This window comes from Mandrillus leucophaeus, unplaced genomic scaffold (assembly GCF_000951045.1).
Source record: "Mandrillus leucophaeus isolate KB7577 unplaced genomic scaffold, Mleu.le_1.0 Scaffold686, whole genome shotgun sequence".
Classification (NCBI taxonomy): Eukaryota; Metazoa; Chordata; class Mammalia; order Primates; family Cercopithecidae; genus Mandrillus; species Mandrillus leucophaeus.
The window spans coordinates 1,186,542-1,208,187 of record NW_012107430.1 but is presented as its reverse complement, the minus strand read 5'-3'; the positions used below and the strand labels follow the sequence as shown (position 1 = coordinate 1,208,187).

General features: G+C 38.1%; 1 protein-coding gene across 1 annotated transcript in view; it reads right to left on the bottom strand.

Annotated features, from left to right (window-relative positions):
* Window positions 1–21,646, bottom strand: part of ITPR2 (inositol 1,4,5-trisphosphate receptor, type 2) — a 455,230-nt gene that overhangs the window by 348,307 nt on the left and 85,277 nt on the right. The window contains exons 10-11 of the mRNA XM_012002420.1: window positions 14,354–14,398; window positions 1,274–1,422 (exon numbers count right to left, since the gene is read on the bottom strand). Coding sequence (XP_011857810.1) covers window positions 1,274–1,422; window positions 14,354–14,398 — 194 coding nt within the window. The remainder of the gene's footprint in view (window positions 1–1,273; window positions 1,423–14,353; window positions 14,399–21,646) is intronic.

Here is a 21,646-nt window from a genome sequence, read left to right as displayed (position 1 = left end):
TAATAATATGGGCAAGACTCCTCGATGCATCTAGAGACTGCATCACAGCCTTATGGTTGAAAGATGGACAGTTATAGACAGAAAAGCTTAACTAAAATAGTCATATTTAGCCTGGGCATGGTGGCTCATGCCTGTAATTTCGGCACTTTGAGAAGCTGAGGTGGGTGGATCCCTCGAGCCCAGGAGTTCAAGACCAGCCTAGGCAAAATGGCAAAGACTCATCTCTACAAAAATATACAAAAGTTAGCAGGGCATGGTTGTGCATGCCTATAGTCCCAGCTACTCCAGAGGCTGAGGTGGGAGGATCACCTGAGTACCAGAGGTAGAGGATGCAGTGAGCCATGATTATGCCTCTGCACTACACCCTGGGCCACAGAGTGAGATCCTGTGTCAAAAAAGATAAATGAAAAGTAAAACAAAATGGTCAAATTCAAGCAAAAGAATGTAAGATATTGTCTTACCTTAAGTTCTGGCAATCTTATTTCCAATCCCACACCCCCTCACTCACTTTTATCTAATTACTCTGGCCTTCTCACTCGTCCTTAAAAACACCCAGTAAATTTCAACATTTTTCATTTCGTGTTCCTGCTGCTTGAAATATTCCTCTCAGGAAGAGAGGACTTGATTCCTCAATTCATTCAGATCATTCTTCAAACATACTAACTCAGAGAGGCCACAGTTGAACTCTCCTACCTAAGAGAACTCTCCACACCCTCCATTTTTTCTTCAAAGCACTTTTATTACCTGACCTTTTATTAATATTTTATGTCTATTGTTTTGTTTACTGCCTGTCTCCCCCATTTGAATGTGAGAGTATAACCAGTTTGCTCACTGTTGTCCTCCCAATGCCAAGGGCAATGCCTGGAATGTAATGGATGTTCAATAGATATTTGTTGACTGAATGACTACATAAATGAACAAATGGATGAATGAAATGGGAAATCTGACATAATAAAAATAAATGATAAATATCTAAATAGAAATGTTTTTATATTATTTTTCATTTTAGTAACCAAAGGCCAGGTAAGTAATAAGAATAAATGATTCTTATAAATTTTTCAGAATTTCTTTGTTCCTGCACATTTTAATTATTTATAAGAATAAAACAAATTATGTTAACCTCCTCACAGAAGAGGCACAATGTTTTACACATTTTTTCTTCACTTACGTTTGCTCCCATATCATAAAAATATATTAATATTATTATTTTCATTCCTTACCTACTGGTATAATTATTCAAAGAAACATCCTTTCACCATAATATTTTTTTTACCTTGGAACCAGGCAGTCAGCTCTCTGAAGAGTTGTGGCATCTAGTTCAAAAAGGGATGCAATGTCATTGCCATGTGGGACTGAAACCAAAGTATACATGATCTTCTCCCCTGCCTGGCGTTTTTTCTTTGGAGTTGGATGGTCATCTCTCTGTTGAGGAAGTACAAGGTTATTTACTTTTATCCAGTTTCTTGCTAAACTCTCCAATTAATCAGATGACAGGGTTTAAATGTCCATGTTATTTCTTCCTTGGATTGGAGAAGTGTCTATTTCACATCACCCAGAAACACTAGCTCTAGACCGACAGCCACTGAGCCCTGTCAACAGGGATGAGTCCCACACTCCTGGGGTGGGGTGGGTTGATCTGCCCACATCATTAAGGCACTAGTGGTACCAATAGTTATGGACCCTTCCCTCGTTCTCTTACACCTATTTACAAAGTAGCAATTTTGACCATTCCACAGTTAAAACAAACACAGAGAAGAGCCTGTGTGCTGAATCATCTAGATTTCTTAAGTTAAAGTAAGCATGGCAGTGTGCAGGAGTTCATACCTAACTCCCCAGGCATAATAATACTTGGAGAAGTGCAGAATCAACAGCAACATTCCCATTCACCACCTGCTTGCGGCCCTAGATTTAAGAACATACTATAATTCCATAAGAAACAAAATAAAAGGAGATCTCCACAAACAGACACCTTCATAATGATGTGAAACTTGGTCAAAGGTTCCAGCACACCCTATCATTTTAAGCAGATGCCAACACGAGATTAATGAGTTTGTGCTTTTACTTGAACTTCCGCAAGTCCCAGTACCCCATGGAAGAACTGGTTGCACAAGAAACCAAAACAGGGGATGCAATATAAGCTTGGTAGTTAGTAGATAAAAATAGCGACTTACACATATTTATTAAAACAGGCGAAATTTGAAAATGAGAGTGGAAGAGAGAAAGACAGACAGACACACTGTCACTGCACCATCACAGGACGGTGAATGAAACTGAGGGAAGGAAGGGATGCTCAAAAGGCAGATGCAAGCAGCATACTATATCCATGGGCACGTGTTTCTTTAATGGCTGTTGCGACAAGATATTACTCCTGATCATCCCTGAACATTCACTTGGAGTCTCTACCCCCTCCCAAAGAGTGTCAATATCATTTTACTTGGATCAAAACAGCCTTGCAGTTTTGTTTCTGGCCTCTTCTGTAAATGGTGCATAAATTGGTAGCACCGTTGAAATGGGAATGGGCAGAGGGAACTGCCAGGTTTCCTAAACAGGAGGAGGATTGTTATCTGCTAAAACCCTCACAGCCTTGCAGCACCAGGTAGCTCTTGTCATCTTTGACTTCTGTGTCTTCCACAGAGATCAAAATTCATAGTTAAATGAAAGCAGGGGTTCAGCAAACTCTCCACAAAGGGTGACCCTCATAACAGTAGTTCTTATTTATAAATATAAATGCTGTTTATTGACTAGAAAAGGGCATACTTGCCATACTATACATCATAAGGGAGTATGAGCATGTGAGAACGAAGAAAATGCAGAAACAGTTAGCAAATAATACTTCTGAATTTTTTTTTAAGACAAGGTCTCACTCTGTTGCCCAGGCTAGAGTGCAGTGGCACAATCAAAGCTCACAATAGTCTCACTCTCCAGGGCTCAAAAGATCCTCCCACCTCAGCCTCCCGGGTAGCTGGGGCTACAGACGTGTGCCATCACACTGGCTAATTTTTATAATTATTGTACTAACTGGACCTCACTATGTTGCTGAGGCTGGTCTCGAACTCTTGAGTTCAAGCAATCCTCCCTGCTCGGCCTCCCAAAGGTTGGGATTACAGGAGTGGGCCACTGCACCTGGCTGATATTTCTGAATTTATACAGAGCTTCTCACAATACCAAAGCCATTCCTTTGGTTGTTCTCATTAATCCCACAACAAAAAATTTAAGAGAGAGAAAAGTAAGCATTATAATTTCCATTGAGCAAAGAGATGAGTGCAGTTACCTAAAAAGAGATGAAAGATGAGGGAAGGGGAAAAAGAAAGGGGAGGAAGAAGGAGGAGAGGAAGAAGAAGGAGAAGGGAAAAGAGGGAAAGAAGGAAGGAGAGGGGGTGGGGAGAAAGGATGGAGAAGAGGAGGGGAGCAGTGGATGGTGGTAATGAACGCTGAGCCGCAAATTCAACTGACCAGGGCCTGAATCCAAGCCAACCCAAGCCAGAGGCCAGGCCTGAGGCCCTTAAATACTGTAAGAGTCACTCCTCTAAGAGTAAATAAGAACTCACGGCTAAGACCCTCCCGCTCCCCCAAGTCTTCTAAAAAAGTTACCTTGGGTCATGGGACCCACTTTCATGGTGATTTGCATGAAGGATGAAGAAGTCTAAGATCTTGGAGACAAAATTTATGAGGGGGGAACCCACCCTCTCGTCCCTCAAGAAGAAAGTCTAAATGCCTTTAAATAACCCAATAATGAGAGTAGTCTGTCCAGACAAATGAGTTCGAAGAGATGGCTGGCGCAATGGCCTTAATAGCTTAGGATCATGGACTCTCTTCCCAAATAATCTCTAGTAGTAGTTAGCAGTTAACCTCTAGTGGTAGTTGGCAGTTACTCAAGTGAAATTCTATTGAAATTTATTCCCTGGGTTTTAATTAGTCTCTTTGAAACTTTAGACAGCGCTTTCACAGTTTTATCCTGCATTGCAATTCCCACAATGGGTTGTGAGTAAGATCCTTAAAAAAAAAAAAAAAAGTGGGAGAGAGTGAACTAGTTTGAATGGAAAGGTAGCAAGAGGGGAAAAAGAAGAAAAGGGAAGTGAGTGTGGTACACTAGAAGAAAAGCAGGAGTGTGCAAAAAAATGGCCTCTGGTCCAGTGTCACTGAATATTCTTTTTATTGGCAGGGAAAAAATGATGTCTAAAAATATGTATAGCTTACTAAGCAGTGAGAGCTATGAGTTAATATTATTAACCTATTTTTTAGATGAGAACACTGAGGCTTTAGGGGCCAAGTTTGTATAATTCTCATGTGGTGGAGCTGAATAGCAAATCTAGCTCTAGTTGACTCCACAGTCCTAACCTGTTAACTATTATGCTACAGAGAGACCCTGATCATCAAGAAGGCTCCCAGAAAACCATCAACTAACAACCTGGAGAAGATAAACATAATGGACTCTCCATGTTTGCCTTTTTTGCTCTACTTCTGTGACTGCCTGTTGCTGGGTTTATTTTTTTAAAACAAAAGAAACCAAGATGCCAAGAAAAGCCCAGGACCAGATGGCTTCACAGCTGAATTTTACCAAACATTCAAAGAATACCAATCCTTCTTAAACTCTTCCAAAAAAAAAAAAAAAAAAATAGAAGTAGAAAAGATACTATCAAACTCATTTTATGAGGCCATCATTACCCTAATACCAAAGCCAGACAAAGATACCACATGAAAAAATCTATAGGCCAATATCTATTAATATAGATGCAAAAATTCTCATCAAAATACCAGCAAACCAAATTCAACAACAGGTCAAAAAGTGTATACACCATAACTAAGTGGGATTTATCCCTAGGATGCAAGGTTGGTTTAAACATATGCAAAACTACCAATGTGATATACCACATTAACAGAATAAAACATAAAAAGCACACGATCATCTCAATCAATGCAGAGAAAGCACCTCACAAAGTTCAACATCCTTTCATGATTAAAAAAAAAAAAAAAAAAAACTCTCAACAAAATAGGTGTAGAAAGAAATTTCCTCAACATGATAAAGGCCATTTATGAAAAGCCCATAGCTGATATCATAGTCAATGGGGGAAAACCTGAATGCTTTTCTTCCAAGACTTAGTACAAGGCAAAACTGCCCACTCTCACCATTTCTATTTAACACAGTACTGGAATTATTAGCAAGAGCACATAGACAAGAAAAAGAAATAAAGATTGGTAAAGAAGAGGTAAAATTATCCCTGTTTCAAGTGACAGGATCTTATATATAGAAATCCTAAAGACTCCACTAAAAACTGTTAGAACTAATCAATGAATTTAGTAAAGTTGCAGGATACAAAATCCACATATAAAAATCAGTCACATTTCTTTTCACCAGTAAGAATCTATCTGAAAAGATATCAAATTCCATTTATATTAGCATCAAAAACAATTCCATTTATAATAGCGTCAAAGAGAATAAAATATTTAGGAACAAATTTAACCAAAGAAGTGAAAGATCTGTACTCTGAAAACTATAAAACACAGAGGAAAGAAACTGAAGAAGATACAAATCAATGGAAAGATATCTCATGTTCATAGATTGAAAGAATCAATATTAGTAAAATATCCATACTACCTAAAGCAATATACAGATTCAGTGCAATCCCTATGAAAATTCCAATGGCATTTTCAATTGGAAATAGAAATAACAACCCTAAAAGTTGTATGGAACCGCCAAAGACCCAGAGTCTTCAAAACAATCTTAAAAAAGAAATGCAAAGTTGGAGCCATCGTACTTCCTGATTTCAAATTATATTACAAAATAACATTAATCAAAACAGTATGGTATTGGCATAAAAACAGATACATAGACCAATGGAATAGAATAGAAAGCCCAAAAATAAACCCAAGCATACACAGTCAACTAATTTTTGACAAGGCCATCAAGATGACACAATGGGAAAGTATAGTCTCTTCAATAAATTGTGATGGGAAAACGAGATATCCACATGCAAAAAAAAAAAAAATGAAACTGGACCCTTATCATACACCATACACAAAAATCAACTCAAAAGATCTGAACATAAGATCTGAAACTGAAAAACTCCTAGAAGAAAACACAGAAGCAAAGTTTCTTCATATTGATGTTGACAAGGATTTTTTGGCTATCTCACCAAAAGCACAGGCAACAAAAGCAAAAATAAACAAAGTGGGACTATATCAGACTAAAAAGCTCTACACAGCAAAGGAAACAATCATCAAAATGAAAAAGCAGCCAAGGAATTAAAAAAAATATATTTGCAAACTAAGCCAGATAAACGTTTAATATACAAAATATATAAGGAATTTACAAAACTCAGCCAAGAAACAAGTAACTCAATTAAAAAATGGACAAAGGACCTGAATAGACATTTCTCAAAAGAAGACATTCAAATAGCTAACAGGTATAAGAAAAGGTGCCCAACAGCACTAATCATCAAGGAAACACAAATCAAAACCACAATGAGATGTCACTTCACACCTGTTAGAATGGCTATTTTCAAAAAGACAAGAGATAACAAGTGCTGAGGAAGGTGTGAAGAAAAGGAAATCCTTGTGCATTGCATTGTTGGTGGGACCACAGATTGGCATGGCCATTGTGGAAAACAATATGGAAGTTCCTAAAGAAATTAAAAATAATACTACTATAAGTCCTAGCAGTACCTCTTCCGGGCATATTCCCAAAGGAAATGAAATACCACCTCATAAAGAAACATACACTCTCACACTCATTGCAGTATTATTCACAATAGCCAAGACATGGAAACAACCTAAGTATCCATCAACGGATGAACAGATAAAGAAATTTGCGCTATATATTATATATATTATATATACAAAATACGTTTATATACAAAATATGATTCATCCTAGTAAAAGGAGATCCTGCCATTTGTGACAACATGGATGAAACTAGAGAACATTATGCTAAGTTAAAAAAAATACACAGAAAGGAAAAAAAGCACATGCTCTTACTTATATGTGGAATCTAAACAACAACAACAAAACAAAACAAAACAAAACAAAAAACACAATACATAGAAATAAAGAGAACAGAATAGAATGATCATTACCAGGAGAAGGAGGAATGGGGAAATAGAGGTCACAGTGTACAAAGTCACATATCTGTAGGATGAATAAGGCTAGAGATCTAACGCAGGGCATGTGGAGTATAGTTAATAATCGTGTATTCTATACTGGAAATTTGCTAAGAGAGCCAATTTTAGGTATTTTTATCACAAAAATAAAAGGTAACTATGTGACATGATGGATATGTTAATTTGATTGACTACAGTAACATTTTACTATACATATGTGTATCAAAACATCATGTTATATACCTTAACTATATACAATTTTAAAATGAAAAAGAGGCCAGGAACAGTGGCTCATGCCTATAATCCTAGCACTTTGGGAGGCCGAGGCAGGTGGATCACCTGAGCTCAGAAGTTCAAGACCAGCCTGGGCAACATGGCAAAACCCCATCTCTACAAAAAGTACAAAAATTAGGCATGGTGGCACATGCCTATGGTCTCAGCTACTTAGGAGGCTGTGGTGGGAGGATCACCTGAGCCCAGGAGGTCGAGGCTACAGTGAGCCGAGATTGCATCACTGCACTCCAGCCTCGGCGACAGAGTAAAACTCTGTCTCAAAAAGGAGAAAAGAAAAAAGCGAGGGAGGGAGGCAGGTGGGGAGGAAAGGGAAGGAAGGGATGGAGGGAAGGATGGAGTGAAGGGCAAACTCAAAAGTGTGTTGCTTCATTGATCTATATCATGTAGCTCAACATTAAAATCTAGGTGTTATAATAAGATTAGGATGGCAAAAACACAGTTTTTGAACCGAAGGCCTTGAAATCTGATAGTGACACTAAAGCCACACTGCTGTCCAACTGCAAACAGCTGAGGCAAAAAGGCCTGAACAAGGTCTATGCAATCCTCTTTTACAGGGCCCAGTAGAAGACCATGTGCAAGTAGGAATTCCTTCTCAAGATTAAAAACTGTAGTGACATCTGATACTGAAGAGGACAATGATTACGAAGAACATGGCATACAAAAGGAAGGAAGGAGGAGGTTTAGAAGAGGAAGTGATAATTCTAAAAGAAAGCAAAGGATGTTTGTTTTTAATGATATCCTCAGTAACATGAAAACTTGGAGAGAAATAGACCAGGAGAATTACAGTCACAAAGAAATACTGGAAAGAGCTTTAGGGATTTTGCAATCCTATTGCAGCCAAAAGAAAGAGCCACAAGCACACTAATGTTGTTAATACATGTGAGAGAAGATTGCCTTGGAATATAAGGACACAGAAATTATGAACAAGATCAATCAGTTATACAAATAACCCAAAGGATTTTTGTGACTATTATAGGCAATGGGATTTGGGCACAAGTGGCTTAAGTGGAATATTGGGAAGGCACAATTAAAACATAATATTAACTAATGAAGATAAAACGTTATCAGTCATATTGAACCATGTTTGAATAAAGGCTTATTAACAGAAGATCAGCACGTAACCCAAATAAATGGAGAATCAAACAGTTTCTCTCACCATTGCCTCGTGTAGATTCAATAAATGGCCAGTCTTCTTGGAAAAATAGCATATCCTTAAAAGGAGTACGTGTCATCTAATTTCCTGAGTCTCCTGCACCCCAATATTGTAATTTAGCCTTTGATACATATTCTACTTCAAGGAAAATGCACCAACTGACCCAAATATTTAGATCTATTTGGCAATTGAAAGTTGGCATTGTGGTTTATTCATCAGTCTTTTGTGAGTTCATTTAGCAGGAGTTAATCCTCCTGCATTTATTCCTCTTTTAAAATGCTAATGAAATAAATTTTCTAGACTCATAAGAAGAGATCGGACCCAGGTTCCTAGAGATTGCCCTCCTACCCTAGCCTCTGTGGTAATGTCTCCCTGTAAAGGCCTAACAAGAGTAGTCAGGGACCTCTCTATTTTGACATTCTCACGCTACAACAATTAGACTCTCTTCCAAACACAGAAAAAACTCACCAATTAGGGTTAATTAAAAGAGGTCACTCTGAATTACTTATACTGTTTAAGACTTGTGGTTTTATTTTAATTACATAGGATAAGTGGAATGCGCTATTCCACCCTTCAACAGTTCAGTTAGATTCTTGGAAAATGGCTTTAATGAAATGAAAATCTCCATTTATAAATAGCATACAACACTCGTTTATGTGTGAATAAGAAATTCAAACATGTTTAGAAGATTTTTTTGTTTGTTTGTTTTGTTTTGTTTAAGACAGAGTCTCTGTCACCCAGGCTTGAGTGCAGTGGTGTGATCTCAGCTCACTGCAACCTCTGATGCCCAGGTTCAAGAGATTCTCCTGCCTCGGCCTCCCAAGTAGCTGAGATTACAGGCACCTGCCACCCAGCCCAGCTAATTTTTTTTTTTTTTTTTTTTTTTTTTTTTTTTTTTAGTAGAGACGAGGTTTCACCCTTCTGGTCAGGCTGGTATTGAACTCCAGATCTCATGATCCACCCGCCTCAGCCTCCCAAAGTGCTGGGATTACAGGCATGAGCCACCGTGCACTGTGCTGTAGCCTTAAGCATTCTGCTTTCATTCTCTTGTACTCTGTTAATTTGCTTAATAAACTCTCTTGGTAGACAGTCTGACAGTAAACGTCAAGCCCATTCCTTGGAATGTGCCCTCAAGCCAGCCTCTAATGACATCTGAATCATGTGTGATAAGTATACAATTTTTAATGTATGGCTCAAGCCTCAATATAGAAAAAAGTCAAAAATATATCTTCATAACCTGAAGACAATTCAGTTTAAAATTGTGTCCTTGTGGTTTTTGTTTATAAACTCATATTGATTTTTTTAAGAAAAAAGACACAGAAACACTAGTTTCCCACAGAGAATTACAGAAGTGCAGTGCCCTCTCTCTTACATCATGAAAATACATTAAGGTATGACAGAACTTAAACAGGTATTAAATTTAACCTCAGCTAGCTCTCCAAAACACTCTCAATTTAGGGTAACGCAGGGCCTTGAATGTTAACCTGGTCTATTGAGCTCTTAATCAAACGAGCATTTTTCACTCAGAAAGAAAGCCACGCAGCCTCTCAGGTTGTACATGGAGAAAAATCCGCTATGAAAAGCCAGCTGAGTCAACTCAACTAATGGCTCTCCTTGCTTCCCATGCCATCCTGGGGCCTGCAGGCATCCGCAAAGCAGTCAGCTCCTAGAACACCTTCTCTGTTGACTCATTTGTGAGTCATCGAATTTTTAGCACAGACATCACGTTGCAATTCTGTTGATGGGAGCCAGAGACATTCTGTAAGAAACGTCTGCATTTGCAGAGTTGGTTCAGACCTGTGAGTGGCCACAGCAGCGTAACGACGTGCAGGCACGTGTGTTTTTGTTCACATCCTCTGGGGCTCTCACTACTGACTTTATGTAACCGCACATAACACTGCCATTTACAGCTGCAAATACTTCTCTTGCCGAGGTTCCTTAACAAACTGCTACTCTCAAATTAATTTCTGATAGAACCTTTGTTTCTGTGTTTTCCTTATCACCTTGTCACTGATGAATATATAGTAAAACAAGGAAATTCGGGGGTCAGAATCTGGTACTCAGGAAAATTTGAGGGTCTGTCAGAATCTGGTACACCCCCCGCCCCCCACATTCTATGGAACAGGATTTTCAGTTGTATTTCCACAAAGTTCCCTGGTTCCTGGAGCATTTCTGTTGATGTCTATAAATGCACATAGACTGGTGGTTCTCAACAGGGAATATTTGCCCCCCAGGGGGCATTTGGCAATTTCTGGGCAACTGTTAGTCGCCACAATCAGGGGCCTGCTATTGGCACCTGGTGAGTAGAGGCTGTAGACGCTGCTAAACATCCTACAGGCAAAAGTCATCCCACCACAACAAAGAATTATCTGGCCCAATATGGCCAGAAACCCCGACATCTAAAACAGACATTCCCAAGAAAAATCAGATCACACTCCACATAAATATGGTAATGTTAAGATGGGTAGCGTTAATTCCAAAAAATGCCCCTTCAAAGAGCCATTTGAAAAGATGCAGCCTTTCAAGAAGAAACCAATGACTGTCAGGTTCCCAGCTGGGCTTGATACGGTTCCAATGTTTACAGGGTCCCTGTGGATGCTGTATATTTGTAAGATTGGAAATAACAGACTCCTTTGTAGAATAAATACAGCAATTTGTGTCTTAATGGGAGCTCTGACACACACCGCCTCATTTCAGCGGCACCATGCATGAACCTTTGAAACTTCAAATATGGAAGGCAACATTTTGATAAAGGTTTCTAAATTACAACAAAAAAATATTAACTGGGCATTAAATAGACAACATCAGGAGAACGAGGAAAGAAAAAATCAGCATGGTCATAATAAAGTCAGTGTTACTGGAACCCAGATCTGAGGTGAAACAGTATTCTGTTTTGGGAAATTGATTGCATATTTCACAGGCTGGAGATAAACTCTAACAGCTCCTTTGTTTTCTTCTTTAGACAGAAAAATAATTATTGTTCTGTGGCAAATGGTCTATAAAATAGGAAGCTGTATTGGTAGCTTTATGGCTCCACATTCCCAATTTTCTTTGCTCTCAAGCTAGGTATTCTGGAGAGGAAAAAAGTTAAATCAACTGTCTCCAGTTGGATGTCTCCCTGAGATGACAGATGAGACTCAGTCATAAACATCCACAGCAAAAGCAGACCCATCTGTGTTGAACGCAATTAAAGTGCTGCCAGTAACAACGGCTTAAATAGAAGAGCACTCTTTCTCACCTTTAGAGGTCAATGAAGAAGTCGTGTTTTGGAATAAAAAGAAGAAAAACTATCAAGTCTAACTAAAAGTTTGATTAACAGAAACAGTGAACTTCACCATGGATGTACGATTATTTATATAGTTTGTGCTGTTCCATAGAACCTCCATGCCCTATGTAGTCAACGCTCGGTATCTGCAGGCGATTGGTTCCAGGACCCCCCGCATACAGAAAAATCTGCTCAAGTTTCTTATGTAAAATTGCATAGTATTTGCATATAACCTATACATATCCTCTTATATACTTTAAATCATCTGTAGATTAGTCATAATATCTAATACAGTGTAAGTGCCAGGTAAATACTTGTTATATCACATTGTTTTTTAATTTATATTATTATATTTTGGTGTTTTTGATCTGTGGATGTTTGAATACATAGATGCAAAACCCCTAGATAGGGAGGAAGACTGTATTCTCCCACTCTGTTCAGGCCAAAATCATCAGTAGTATCAGCAAATATTATGTAGTAGAAAGGAGATGCGCAAAGATGTAATTCAGTTGTACAATTTGAAATTTTGATATGATGCTCTTTTAATAGAAATAACTTACAAACTCAAAGAGTTTCCATCTGTCTGATCTTATTTTATCCTCACGGCATGCAGGTGAAGTACAGAAGACAAACATCTTCATCCCATTACACAGATGGGGAAACTGAGTCTCAAGAAAGCTATCTCACTTGTCCAAGGCCACACAAGTTAATGGTGGTGCTAGAACAAGACTCTCTTGGCCCTACACCATGCTGAAGAAGTCACACAGAATATTACAAAAATAAACCTTGTGAAAGAGAAAAGCAGCAGTCCCTGTCATCCAATAGGTGGTCTGGTCCTCTTAGCAAGGCCATGCTGTTCTCTCTTGAACAATTTCACAGAATGTCATCAGACAAGGCCACTCTGTGACTGTGATGGATCAAGACAAAACAAGACCATTCCCTAATTATGTCTAAACATAGACAAAATATGAATATTGTCCAAGCCACAAAATGACTAAACATCCCATTCTCCCAACTAATATGAGTGACTGTTGCTTCCTTAGAAGCCTGTCCTCCCTATAGACAAAATTTATTAAGATACCAATTACAGAATTCCTCTTCCTGACAGCATTCTCATCCACAGCAAATCCTTACTTCCTTAAATCCTCCCCAAATCACCTTACACAAACACAAATCCTCTAGTAAGTTCTTTCTGACATGCTCTGAGATGCCCCACAGCTCCCCATGGCAGGTGTCCTTTCCCGCTGCGTAAGTAATAAACCCAACTTGTTCAACTACCCATGTGTTCCTGGTGGTCTTTGGGTGGAGGCCACTGACAAGCTTATAGGAAGAACCAAAGAAGCCATGATTCACACTTTGCTTTTTAAACCTGGTTACTGACAGCATTTTCCTAAATCATATGAGAGTAAGAACCCAACAATCCTGAGGCAGCCATGTGAAAACCAACAAGAGAAGAGCCCACTCAGTACGCTAAAATTGAATTATAAATAGAAGATCCAACTGATCAAATAAACCTATCTCTATGTTTAGAGACATTCTGATATGTTAAAGGTTTTATTGGGCCAATTACCTGATACTTCACAGCTTTATTTCTATTGTAAGCCTGGCAGTCAGAGAAGGGAGTCAAACGGAAGGGATTGAATGAGGTACAGAAATTCTGATCGGATTTACCTCCCCCAGGTCAATATCCTCATAAAACCTAAAGCTATGTACCAATGCAAGGATACTGGCCGTGTTAATGAAACATTCCAATTCTTTCTGTCAAAGGGTAGAATTTTGAATGATGCAGTAATAATACCTACCAATTTCAAAAGGAATTGCTAAACTTCTAAGAAAACTGAATTATAGACTGTATCTAAATTACATCAAAATATCTAGTTAAATAGCTTTTTAAAACTTTTTGAAAATCTAGCCCATCATCCAGAGATTCTGTCTGCATCACATCAAATTATCCTGAATTTCTGAATTTTTGATTGAATAAAGAAGCCATGTTGTCACCATGAAGCTTTCTTCTTCACAGATGGCTAAATAAGCAGGGTAAATAATCATAAAGATTGTCATGAAAACTGGTGTTAAAATAAGATTGAGATGTTTTTCAAGTAGGACATGTTTGAAAATCAGAAAAATCAGTCAGCTAGATGCTTCAAGTTCTCCAAAAATAAAACCCAAATTATTTTGAATCCAAAAGGAATGTCCTATTGTCCTATTTTAACATCATCACACCATAATTCCATTTATCCTTCTTAATTTCTGTGCATTTCTGGAAACGAAACCTAGACCCATCAGATCTCTCAGATGCCAGCTGCCTTCAACACTCCACCAACAATGGCCTCCAAGTTGCGTTGCAAAAATCTTCCCAAGCACCCATTATTGAACATTTTCTCATAATCTAAACTGTATCACCTTTTACCTGTGATCCACAGGTTCTACTCAGAAAATCTCTGAGTTCCTACTCTTCAAATTTACTATTAAAATTCCAATCTGTCCATATAAAATACAAACAATATGTTTGAGATTTGTTGGAGAAACGCCAATTCTACTCACCACATTTTTTCCTTCATTTTGGGCATCTCGATAATCAGGATTAAGCTAGAAAAACAAAGGAAGATTAGTTTTTCATTGCTATGAAAGGCATGTTAACAAGACCAGTGATCTTCAATTCAATTAATTATTCTATCCTCAACTAAATTTAATATAAAAAGAAGCTAAGAAAGAAACTATCAGGAAATATGACAATTTAAAATATTACCATCAAACCCTAGTTGCAGGAGACAAAAGCTAACATGCCAAGTTCATTGCCTTGGTTTATATCAGAACTGTAGACATCTTTGAAGAAGTAAGAATTGACCATATCACCTCCTCTGGAAAAACACTCAAGAGTTCACCATTTTACCCTTTGCAACAAGTGGCGTTTACCAATAACTCAGACACAAATTGAAATTTTAAAAGAGGGAAATTGATGATTTGAGATCATGCTTTACATGTTATGCACACAAAGAAAAGGAAAACGAAACAGAGCAAAAAAGGAGCTACGTATCAGGTATGTGAGCAAATACATGAGGACTACTGAAACTAACAAACACATGTCTTCAGGCTTGGATAGTGGCATTTTGGGGCCAATCTGATGACAAAGATGAGTTCTGGATGTGTTGACTACGGACCCTTGCGTCATCTGGCTGATTGAAATCCATGACTCCTCACTCCCACTTGTCCTCAGTCTCAAAGCGATTCTTAGTTATTCTGAACTAGTTGATCACTCGTAAAGCAATAGATGTATGAGGTGTGTTTCTTGAAACATCAAGTTGTCCAATTGAATTTAATCATTTTAATGTGACTCAACTGGTGTACACAATGCACAATCCCAGTAAAGTTATCATTTAAAACGTAAGGTCAGGAGTCTTCCTCATAATACCATTTATCTAGCAGCTCTGAGAATTGCCCCTTCCAACTTATCACTAAATACCAATGAGGGTTCTGAAAAAACCAAAAGCAAAGCAAAATGAAAGGAAAAAACTCCCAATCTCAATAAGAACTAAGGCTGAAAAAACAACCTAAATTCCAAATCTTCAATGAACTGATGCTAATTATAAAGTAGATAGTTCTTGGGGACAGGCAGGTAATGACCCGGTTTTTATCATGTGGCAAACTTCAACGTCTCTTTAAGCTAGTGGCCATGTAAACAAAGATAAGAAGATACTGAGTCAGTTCGAACGCTGACGTAGAAAACCAGAGAATTTACCGACCAAAAACCTATAGAGAAGGGTGTCTCTGTCACTGGCAAGCTGCCGTGAAATTATGCAGAAAACTGCTTCCCTAGTCTGCTACCTGTCTCTGTCTTTACATGACCAAAGAGATGCCCAGAAAACAAGTGGGCAGAAAGTGGAGGGAAAAGATGATGGCCAAGGCCTTTCTGGGAAGCATGGTGTGAAGAGAGAAAAGGAATGCTGTATGCTGGAACGACATTGCATGATGATACAGAAATAGCAAAGGGGTAGGACACAGAAGCAAAGCAACTGCTGTTGAGCCCGGGTATGTAGAGTCCATAGAATCCACAGAGTCCATGTCTGCTCGATCTGGGAACTGCACTGCAAGTGCACCCATCAGCCAGTCCTGCAGCTGAACATTTAGAAAGAGGATTGAATTGTCACACTAGAGAATTTAAAAATGGAACGAAAGGACAATCCACTCAACCCTCTGGTTCTGCGCAGAGCTCACTCATCTGAGGATAACAAGGAAAGAAGGAAGGAAGGAAAAAACAAAATAGGACTGATGGAACACTAAGTTAGAACAAGGGAAATTCCTTCTCAGAGTCTGTCTCAACATTTCCTATGATATGATGCAAAACGAATTTTCAGGAAATGGTTTGGCATTCTCAGGAAAGTACAAATAAACATGACCTCTACATAAAGGCAACAAAATAACATAAAGAGTTAAAATGATAGTATATTGCCGGGCGTGGTGGCTCATGCCTTTAATCCCAGCACTTTGGGAGGCCAAGGTGGGTGGATCACCTAAGATCAGGAGTTCGAGATCATCCTGGTCAACATGGTAAAACCCCGTCTCTACTAAAACTACAAAAATTAGCTGGGCATGGTGGCGGACACCTGTGATTCCAGCTACTTGGGAGGCTGAGGCATGATAATTGCTTGTACCCAGGAAGCAGATGTTGCAGTGAGCTGAGATTGCGCCATTGCACTCCAGCCTGGATGATGAAGTAGACATTGTCTCAAAATAATAATAATAATAATAATATATACATAATAAAATAATAATATAAATAATACAAAATAAGAGAAGTTAAGGAAGATTTCAATATACATGAAAACATAAATACAAAATTAAAATTCACATTGGCACTAATAGAAAGCATAGTTACAGAAAATCAGCAATGCAGAGGATGAGCAGCTGAGTGGCTACCCCTCCATACAGAAGGAAGGTATCCAGAAATGAGAATTAGGAAAAAGAAAATGGTCACAGAGAACCAGAGAAGGGACAACCAACTAACAGGAGACCATTAGACCTCTCAAAATGAAGAGAGAATAAGTGGAACACAAGTAATAATCAAAGATAATAGAAGACAAAAACCTTTCCTCAGCTGAAGAAAGAATTGTGTATGCAGAGGTTACCCTATCCGTGGAAATCAACCACAAAAGATTGGCACATTCATTTCAAGATGATAAGGGGAAAAGGCAGAGAAAACAGTGGTAGGGACGTAAAACAGAGCCAGAAATTAGGCTAAGATTTTAAAAGCATGTCATGTAAGAGAAGAACAATAAACTAAACGTGGTATGTTCAAACGATGGAGTACTACTCAGCAATGAACATGACGAGCTTCTCATGCAAGCAACAAGAATGAATCTCAAAAACATTAAGTAGAGGAAGGCACACACAAAAAACAACATACTGCATGATTCCATTTAAATGAAATAAACAAACAAAACTACACTATGGTGAAACAAATCAGAGAATGAGTAGCAGTATGAGGGAAGGAAGTAAGGATGGAAAGCAGTACCCGGCCCAAGAGTCTCATGACAGCAGTCTTTCAGTTTTCAGAACTGACACACAAGGAGGGTAAAAAGATACAGGTCACCTGTTAATCCTGGGACAGCTATTGAGGGGACTTGAGGCTGGCCTTTGTCTACAGAGACCCAGACTTTCCCTCAGACTCCTTAAGTTCCCTTCAATTATGAGTAACAGAATTAGTTCCAAGAATCCAAGAGTGAAAGGTAGAGGGCAAAGAGTGAGTTAACTGGCCTCCTTTCTACTGATTAAAGAAAACATTTTCACTGGATAGTAAAGAAAATTGTAGCACAGTGTTCAGAAGTTGTTTATTCATCTATTTCAGTCAAGTTTCACCACAGCTTTTAAAAACTGTTTTCTGTTTGAAAAATTTCAACTTTTCTTTTAAATTAAAAAAAATCCATACTAAAATTTTAGCTAAATTATATCCAAATGATACGCAACATGTTCAACCAAGGATGTACCTTATGGCCCAAGTTTTCACTCAGTACACATTAGAATGGTTATTACAGATACTTTAAATTCATGCTGGAAACCATGATATACCCCTCACTAAAACACGCACAAAAACAGGAATTAATGTACCTACATCAAACACAAAATAAAATAATTTATGCTCTCTGAAACTTAGATCATATATTCTACCCCAAAGACAATGTTACCTTCTAAAATCAGTCTTTACGTATTTCCCCCGCTTAGGATTACCCGTCCCTGACTGGCTGTCTGGGGAAGTGAATTCCAGTCTCTGCTCTATAAGGAACCACCAGCGTCTTTAGGAAAGGTGGCCTAATGCCCATGGAACTCAGTGTCCTCATCTGCAAAATGAGAAAAAGACTATGACTAAACCATGACTCTATGTCAATAAATTTTACATATTCCTATCTTTGGCAGCAAAACTACAGATGGTGCCAATCAGTTAGATTTTGCCTCATCTGTGTCTCTCAGGCTGCAATATGATTTTTTAAATAATTAACATAAAGCGATTACCTCAGTAAACTCAATAAAGTATAAATAATAACAATAATGATGAGGAAGAAAAGGAAGAGGAGAAGGGAAAGGAGGAGAAAAAGCCACCCAAATAAATTCAGGGCCATATAAATTTACTAACATTAACTATTAAAGGCCAAATAAATATATGCTTTAAATTATACTGCTGCTTCCCATTTCTAAATAGGATAATAGCAGTAATTATCAAAGAGACTATAAGATGAATGGAAAAAAATTATTTTTTAAAGAAGCAGGAAAAAGACATGGTCATATGGAGGTCTTTTAGGACTCAAAGTCTTTATGTTAAAAAAATAAATTATAAATTTGGCATTGGAGAGCTAATATGCCATTCAATCATTTATTCAATAAATATTAATAGAGCATCTATAATAGGCAAAGCATTGCAGCATATGGTATTTTAGCAAAGACAAAGAGAATATGGTCCCTGACCATAAGACATTACAACCTAGGAGGGAAAATAAGACATAAATACAGTCAGCTGAAATACAAAATAAAATGTGACAAGGGACATAAGACAGGAATGAATAATTTATAAATAATATAGGTCAGAGGAAGGAGGGATCTGTGGTGGGCAAATTTATTCACAAATTATTCATGGAGAAGGTAGCATTTGAGATAAGCCTTGAAGGACAGGTAGAATTTTAACTGGCAGAGCAGGAACGAGGGAGTGAAGAAGGCAGCAAGGCTGGAGGGGCCACTGCCATATAGATGAGAAAAATGAGACTTCTATAGAGAAGACCTATTGGTGTCACTTATGAAATACTTTTTTATACTCTCTTAAAGGTTAATTCATTTAACCTTACAATTATACTATAAGACAAGATTCTTAACACAGTTTACAGACGAGGCACTTGGAGCACATCAACTGAAGTGCTTTATGCAAAGTCACACCACTGGGGAGTGGCAGGGTGGGCAAGCACAGGTCTAAGGGCTCCAAAGCCACATCTTTCAGCTCCTGTAGCATGCTGCTTCCCTCCTGCCTCCATAAAGCAGAGAGGTGTGATGCAAGCTGGGAAGGAGGGTCAGCCCAGACCATCCAGGCCTTTAAACCACAGGCTAGAGAGTTTGCATCCATATTCAGAAGATGCAAGGGGACAGAGGATGAAAGAGGGAAAGAAACTAAGGGCAGTGGTCCAAGGAAGAGGTGGGTGGACCCAAATGAAGATAATAATGCTGGAATAAAAAGGAGAAAGTGGATGTGAAAGATTTTGCAGAGACAGAATCAGGAGAATCTGAATGTGTAAACTCAGAGAGAAAACTGTTAATCATGACTCTCACGTCTTTAACTATGAACTAAGAAAAGTCACTATTTTGCAAGGAAACACATTTTAGATAAATTTACTGATTTTGTATGGCAATGGCATATTCAAGATCAAAGGCAGGGTCCACCGCCGCCATGGGAGTGAGTGACAGAGAGGGAATGTAGAGACCCATTACTAATCTTTGAAGATAATCTTCAATTAAATGGCCAAAGAGGAATATAAAGAAGTCAGGTGTGGTGCAAAATGACAGAGAGAGAGAAACATCATAAATACCTAGGCAGTGAAAGTCATGATTGTACCACAATCAACTGAAAAACAACTGCACTCTTCCATCTAACACAATAGGAAGAAGCAGACCGGAAGTTTTTAAGTACATAATACCTAGTTATTTTCTTAAAAGAGGAGCTTTGCTTTTTTTTGTTTTACAATGAAATGTGTTTTGATCAATTTTTATTATATATAATACTGAAATCATAAATTTATCATGTGTGTATTTTTAAATAATTATATTAAATGTTCCTCTTTCCAATGACTGGCGTTTCAGGTTTATTATTGTGATTGATAAGCCTAGAAAAGAAAGGAGAGAAAATAACCTTTACTGGGTGTATATGTGTGTCAGGTACAGTTTCTATATTTTGATATATAACATTTTATACGTATGTATAGGGTCTGGTCTGTATGTTCGTCTACTGTGTTTATGTATACATATACATACATACAAACCAGGCCCTTTCCACATACTATGGCTGATACATTTGAGAGAGAATTAAACATTTAAAACTATAGCCCCAGTAGTCATAAAAGTATATGCTACTATACAGTTTCTTGAGTACTCTTGAGTACTGAGTTTTTAGCTAATTAATTAAATCCAAAGACTACTGAGTAGTCAGGAAATAAGTGTTTACTGCCATCTGGTGGAAGTTTTGCCTATCTACAAACAAATAAGCTAGTTGTCTTTAAAAGGACTTTTATTCCAATCTTGAATAAATGACATTATTACGCATTACTTGATCTATATTGCTTTGGAAAGGTCATCAAAAGTTTTTGCTTTAGTAATATCCAAAGAAAGAAAATGTAGAAAGCAGCAGATCAGAAATTGTGAAGGTGGATTTATAATTCTTCCTACAACTGTGGAAGAACCATTTACTGAGGTCCCCATATTTTCCTATGCAAAATATGGTAAAATTACTTTCTCCCCCACAGACATCGTTGTGAACTCACCTGCACCACTACAGTAATACAAGTAAAACATCTATGACAAAGTGTAGATGAGTGTGTGGACAGCTGTGTCAAAAATATCAGTGTATATTTACCTTCCCCTCACACCACCTAACCACATATATGCCCCAAAAAACTGACATTGCAAGGGAAAGGGTCTAATAATATGCTCTGTATTACCTCATGAGATCAAAAAGCTTTATCTTTTCATAATTAGATACTTTGTTCCACATTTTATCCATAGGTTTCTAGCGTTGAGGTTTTTGGTTTGGTTTGGTTTGGTTTTTAGGTTTTTTGTTTGTTTGTTTGAGATGGACTCTCACTCTGTTGCCCAGGCTGTAGTACAATGGTGCGATCTCGGCTAACTGCAACCTCCACCTCCTGGGTTCAAGCGATTCTCCTGCCTCAGCCTCCTGAGTAGCTGGGGCTACAGGTGTGTGCCACCATGCCCGGTTAATTTTTGTATTTTTAGTAGAGAAGGGGGTTTCACCATATTGGCCAGGCTGGTCTTGAACTCCTGACCTCAAGTGATCTGCCCACCTCAGCTTCCCAAAGTGCTGGGGTTACAGGTTAGCACTGAATACTTCTTTAAAATTAATCCGAATCCCTAAACTATCCTATTGGATATCTCTCCATTGAATAAGGGACCATTTCTAACCCTTGGTTCGCTTTACTATCTTGCAGAATAAAACTTAAACCGTGTTAAATCTTGTATCATTATCCGAGTTCCCAGGTGTTTTCCACACGTCACCAAAAAAAAAAAAAAGATGATATTCTTAAATAGCTTGCAACATATGTGTTTTCTCTATATAATTCAACTACAGAATTT